Raw genomic sequence first — 6,586 nt, 5'->3', positions numbered from 1 at the left:
GATGTCATGTGAATCGAGATGTGATAAATGTGATGTGATGTGATGCGAATTGAGTAAATATGAATGGATGAGATGTGAATATGAATGGATGAGATGCGAATGAATGGATGAGATGCGAATGAATGTGATGTGATGAGATGTGGATATGGGTAAATGATGCGGATATGAGATGTGGATATGGGTAAATGATGCGAGTCGATGAGATCTGTTGAGGATATTTGAGGAAAGAAGTGATGAGATGAAAAATGATGCGATTGAATGAGAATGGGAATTTATATGAAATGAATATGGATTAAGTAATGTTGATTATTGTGGAAAGACGTGAGTTCGTTATAGAAACTGTATTTATGGCTGTTTTTAAATGATTGTTTTATGTCAAGAATGCTAGGGAAGCGTTTTGACCGTCTTGTGATTAAGGTCATGGAGACCTAGCTGATAAAGTTGTAATAGCTGACGGAGAGTCAACGGAGGACGTCTCGCGTAGCAAGGTCGAGGACCGAGGTCTTGAGTAGCCTGAGTTCGATTAAAATGGTGAGCTTCCGGTACGATGGATGAGGGACCAAGGAAGCGGCCTATGAGTGATGTGCTAGGTCACCTACGAGAGGATCCTAGAGGGTACTGACCATACAGTGCTCGGGCTCTGGGTCGCTGAACGATACCCACACGTGCATCGTGGAAGATATTGGAACAAGGAGTAAGAGTTGTTTTCTGAATTCGGGTATGGATCTGGTTGATTGACCTTGCTAGTCCTCCTCAACGAATGAGTCCATTGCCCTTTTATATGGATCCGTTTTGGTTGATCTTGCTGATCTTCAACGGAGTTTCCATTTTAATATGTGAATATATTGCCGGTTACTATGAGCTAGGAACTATCGAAAAGGGACCAGAGATTTTGAGGATTATGATCAGTGACTCAATGGTTTCATTAAATGATTGTTTTTCAAGATAGCTGATTATGTGAAAAAGGCAATTTCACATAATCAGCTATCAGTGACTCAATGGTTTCATTAAATGATTGTTTTTTAAGATAGCTGATTATGTGAAAAAGGCAATTTCATATCGGGTGTGTAAGTGGTGTGACTAGTTTTAAGTTTGCATGAATATCTGGTTAGGGGACCTGGGAACTCTTTTCCCTGGTACCTGCTGGGACAGAACCTAACCAAATTCCTAATTGGATCCCATCACTACAATGGTTGGTGGGCGGTTGGCTAGCCCATGGGACTGGAGGCTGGACTGATGGATCCCTAAATTGAGACTCAATTCTGTTATGGTACGATAGATGAAGTAAATCCCGGACTGATGGATCCCTAAATTGAGACGCAATTCTGTTATTTTATGATAGATGAAGTAAATCGTGGACAAAAATTGTTCTATGGAAACGAATCAATGGCTGTGCCTCTTAATGAGAGGAAAAAAGCGTTGGTTTCTGTGATCCAAGTGCAATCTTTTCCCTGATTTGACTATGGGACTTACGGGTTCAGTCAGATCAGTTCTGTTAGTTAAGTATTTTGACTACGTTAGAGAAAAGTTATCCTAGAGGAATTGCCTGTGCTTTTCGAGCAAGGGAAGTTTTTCCGAGTTCGGTTTTGAAGAACCGATGGATTAGTCTCTGTCCGGATATCCGTGGCCCCGCACAAGAAGTGCTACTTCCGCTGCTAGCACCCCTGAATTCGTTGCGCGGTGGAAACAAGGATCTCACAGTTGGTATCAGAGCAAATTTGGCTAATGTGGATCAACCAAGAAGCCAAAAATGTCAAAAATTTATGAAGAAGCAGTAAAAGGTTGTAATTGTGTGCCATATACCTCTTGATTTTGATGGTGTTTCATGGGTCAACCACAGTATGCAAGTGACATATCTAGAGTAATTACTCTTTCATAGGAAAAAAGATGGGCAATATCTAGAGACTAAACCTTCCTATTGTAGGGAGTGGAACTTAATCAAAGTACTTAGTCTCACTTGGAACTTTATTTTGTTCAATCAAAAAGAGCATTCTAGGAGAAATTAATGCTAAGGCCTACCATGACAAGCCAGAAATCACAAAGGGTAAAAAAGTACTTTGTCCTCGATCTTACCATGAAGAACTAACTCAAAAAGTGAATCGGTTGAAGTCAATGTCACAAAAATAGGTGTGCTTGATGTGATGTAAATATTGCATTGTACTTTAAATAGAGTTTCCTCTCCTCACCCAAAAAAACTCGACCGAAAATGGTTTTGAATTGTAGTAAAATATGTTAAAAGAACGAACATAAAATAAGATTCTATGGCACATGAAGTTGAAAGTTGTACCATCTTAGGGCCTACCAAATCAAGGGCAAGTGTTGAACATAAGGGGTTTGTTCACGTGAGAGTTGGAATTTCCAACTTGGTTGCTAGTTGAACTTGGCAACCAGCACGGGCTCCTCTAGTTGACGTTTTGGAGGTGGAATTGTTTTATTGCTGACCATGGTATCTCCATAAATTATTATTATTTTGGATAAATGCATGTGAACCAAGAAAAGGGCCTAATGGATGGTTCAAACTTCAACGTAGTCTCAATGTTATAGGAACTTGGAAGGCTAGGCCCATTTTCCACGAGGTTGATTTCCATTGATGCCGTGCGGGGGGGAGCACGTGGAAAAGACAATAGGACGGATGAGAGAAACGTGTGGATTGGCCAGCCTATGACACGTAGGAATAGCTCAGCCTCTGACATGTGGAGCTCAGGAACTATGGTCTCAAAGTGGTCCCCCAGTGTGTGTGTCGCGAGTCTTCCGACCAATCAATTTGGTGCAGCCACTGTTCCTTCCGCTTGATCAAGCGAGCACGCAAACACCACCACACCCACGCCTTCTTCACCCCTCGCCCCTACACATCTCACAGACTCACACCATAAGGCCTGCGCCGTAGTAGCTCACCTCACGCTCCTCATCTGGTCCTCCCATGGCGTTGGCCTCCTCCTCTCATGAGTAGCTCAGTGCCCAGCTTCCTCAATGCAGACGCTCGCTGTGCTCATGATTATGGCATGAATATGCTTGGCCTCGCTAACTCCATTTCTTCCTTTGCTTTTGCAGCCCCCCCCCCCCCCCCCCCTCTTCTGATAAGGATCATTCTCTTCGCTCCTAAGCTGCTCTTCACAGGGCCAGAGTAACTTTCAGCTTCAGCCTGCACCTTAGCCCCTTCTTCACACAGAGGTCGAGGGAAGGGGATAGTACAAAGCTCAGCTTCGCTATCCTCTGAGCATGGCGCAGATCGTGCGTGAGGAAGCTCAGCCTGTCCGCCCCTCTGAGGCTCCCACCTTCTCCAACCAACTCTGGTCTCGCAGTACTGCAGCCACCACCACATCAGAGGAGTTGGCTGAACAAGAAGACAGAGACGAAGAAATCGGCTGCGATGTCGAGGATCAGGAGTCCGTTTGGGAAGTTTTCCCGAGCGGCATTGGTCAGGAGATCCTCAATACCAAGTTGTTTAGCGAGAGTAGCAGCATCAGCAGCAGCAGCAGCAGCAGCAGCGCGTGCCCGAAGCAGGTGCAGAGAAGCAGCAGTTGCTGCCGTAGCAGACATCCGTTGCCTTCACTTTCACTTCCTGCAGTCAGCTCTTCAGCCTCTTGGCAGCGCTCACCCTCGCCCATCATGAAGCCATGGATGCTGCAGGCAGCCAGAACACCATCCACGGCGACTTCCGCCATCACGCCACCGCCCTCTAGTCCCTGCTTATCCCGCCTGTGGGGGGGGCTGCCTTTAAACGAGAACGACTCCGAAGACATGCTTCTTTATGGCGTGCTCAAGGAGGCGATCAGGAAGGGCTGGCTGCCCGTGACCCCGCGCTCCAAGTGTCCGCCGGATGACACCAAAATCGCTGGCGCCGCCGAGAAGACGAACAAGGTCAACAAGCACTACAGGGGGGTCAGAAGGCGGCCCTGGGGCAAATACGCGGCGGAGATTCGAGACTCGGCGCGGCAAGGTGCCAGGATCTGGCTGGGCACCTTCGACACGGCCGAGGAGGCGGCGCTGGCGTACGACAGGGCTGCGCTCAAGATGAGGGGAGCTCGCGCGCTGCTTAACTTCCCGCTTGAGAAGGTGACGGCTTCTTTGCAGATGGACGACGTGGCGGCGCTGCTGGGCCGGGGGTACAGAGACACGCCATCTGGGAAGTACTCTCCAGCTCCCCCCTCCTCGCCAGGTGATCAGAGCTCGGGCAGCACCACCACCAGCAACAGCAGCAGAAAGAGATGCAGGCCGGCGCAGGGGGAGGGCGATCAGGAGGAGGAAGGGCAGCGCGGCATGGCGGTTTTGGAAGTTCAGGATCTGGGCACAGCCTACCTCGAGGAACTTCTCACAGGCTCGGTCATAGATGATGGTGGTGGCCGCCACCAGAGTCCGTGACCTAGCATTCCCGTGAACGTATTACGCTGGGCTTACATAGGACGAGTACTATGTGCATTTTCTAATGGCATTGGGATGGTAAGAGGACTATACTTTCTCCTCTAGCTATGGTGCTGGTACCCTTGCAAGATACCACCAATTGTTTGGCATGTCAAAATGTTCTTTGCACGTGCTTCTTGATCCTGCCTCCTGCAGGACTTATGGCAAAGTTGGGCATTGAAAAGTTTGAGACAATATCATTGTTGAAATTTATCTAATTATAAAGATTGTTCAATAAGGTCTAGATTACATAAGGTTTTTTGGGAACAATAATTATATATATATATTTATTTCCAAAAACAGCTTTACAGAAAAGTTTTCTAATTATAAAGATTGTTCGATAAGGTCTAGATTACATAAGGTTTTTTTGGGAACAATAATTATATATATATATATTTCCAAAAACAGCTTTACAGCTTTGAAGATAAGTTTGGAGTTGGGTACATAAGATTTTCTAATATGTTGCAACCCTCATGGAGTTGGTAAAACATTAGTTAAAGTGCGGTTTGTTGGCGTTACTATGCCTTGAGTGGTTGCATAAGTTGAATTATTTGTGTAATAATCTTAGTGAAAGGTAAAGGCCGGAAGTACTAAGATAATCGCTCACAACCACACAAATGGTGGGCTATTTTGCCTTCATCCACTTTATCCCTCTCCAAAATTACAATTGATAATTTTTGGCAACCAATTTAAAAGCGTGGAAACTAGCCCTATGTTGTTAATTTAACAATAGTGCATGTTGGTTATATATCTTCTATATGCTTGTTGCATCTTTTATTGGGAATTTGTGCTCGGTTGGCACACTCCACATTTCTTCTCTTTTCCTTCTTAACTAGTGTATGTCTTTTACTCAGTTTATCAACTTACATAAGTTGCATGCATTAATGTCTACTAGAGGAAAACGAAAAAGTGAGCAATCAAAATCGAGCAAAGCATAAAACCGAGCGGATTCTATTGCCAATTCTAAATGTTAAATCACTTGCTATAATGCATTGCCATACGAACTTTATAGCCTATAGTAGTCTTGATCAATTTTAATAACAATCAAACCTTCGAATGCAAGACATATAATTATATATCATCATTTAATCAAAGCATTTTTTAATGTAGCCAACATCCCCACAAACCATATTTATCCCACGAAAACTCATGACAATACCCAACCATTCTATGAAATCGACATGCCAATTATGTCTTGAAATGCTTCATCACTCGTTATAACCTAGCGTGATGATTATTAACATAAACGAGCCAATTATGTTCTAAATTGCTTGATCATTTGTTGTAACATTTAATATGCAACGATGTTTAAACTAACTCTTACTATTTCCTCTTCTAATGAAATCGTTAACCACCCATGGTAATAACTGTTAAAATGCAAGCATGAGTGGGCTATGGTGGATCAAATGCTAGAATCAACATCATTAACAAAGAGATTAGATGATAATTAAGATGTGATTAGTGAGCAATTAACTGATAGCTTAATGTAGACATGGATAATAAAAAACCAGCAAATTCTCATTAGGTCAATGCTTCAATTTATAGGATTTACATCCAAGCATTTAATCCCACTGATCTCTCCTTGATTCACTCCACCTCTTTTGCTTGATTCTCTCCACCTCTCCGAGTTGCTTTATGCTTTTATATTTGTTCACGTGTATGATTAAAGGTTCACTTTCCTTTATATCTAATTTGTAGAATTGCATTAACAGCTTTATGCTTTTATATTTGTTCACGTGTGTGATTAAACGTTCACTTTCCTTCATATCCAATTTGTAGAATTGCATTAACATATTTATCTTTGAATTTTTATCTTGTGTACCAAATAATTTATTGAGTTCATCCAAGCATCTTTTGCCCACTCATGTATACCTGTGATGTGATGAATGATTTCATCATTTAAATTGAGTGCGATAAGTCTCAATGCTTTTTCATTCCTGCTCTTCCACTTATTTCTCCCTCTCACCTCTGGGCATTCATCTCTTCCCTCAACTAGCCCCCACAAATTTTCTCATGAGCAGATACATGGTTTTTGTCTGCCATGGGTAAAACTGCTTCCCATTAAATTTGGCTATCTCTTGTGCCGTACTCATGATGATGTGAAGGGGGTCTTACCTCTTGATCTAATTTCAAGATTCAAGGGTAGTGTCTACCCTTTTATAACTTAGTCTGGTGTTTAGGTGAT

At 43.3% G+C, this 6,586-nt stretch overlaps 1 protein-coding gene across 1 annotated transcript; it reads left to right on the top strand.

Annotated features, from left to right (window-relative positions):
* The first annotated feature begins 2,814 nt into the window (after positions 1–2,814).
* LOC147624836 (uncharacterized) lies at positions 2,815–4,624 on the top strand. The gene has a single exon (XM_086818872.1). The coding sequence runs from the start codon at positions 3,220–3,222 to the stop codon at positions 4,360–4,362; it is 1,143 nt and encodes a 380-aa protein (XP_086674998.1). The 5' UTR covers positions 2,815–3,219; the 3' UTR covers positions 4,363–4,624.
* The last annotated feature ends 1,962 nt before the right edge of the window (positions 4,625–6,586 follow it).

The sequence above is a fragment of the Cibotium barometz genome, chromosome 24 (assembly GCF_041138505.1).
Source record: "Cibotium barometz isolate CiBa-2024 chromosome 24, ASM4113850v1, whole genome shotgun sequence".
NCBI lineage: Eukaryota > Viridiplantae > Streptophyta > Polypodiopsida > Cyatheales > Cibotiaceae > Cibotium > Cibotium barometz.
Note: the sequence above shows the minus strand (reverse complement) of the source record. Positions and strands in the feature narration are given on the sequence as shown.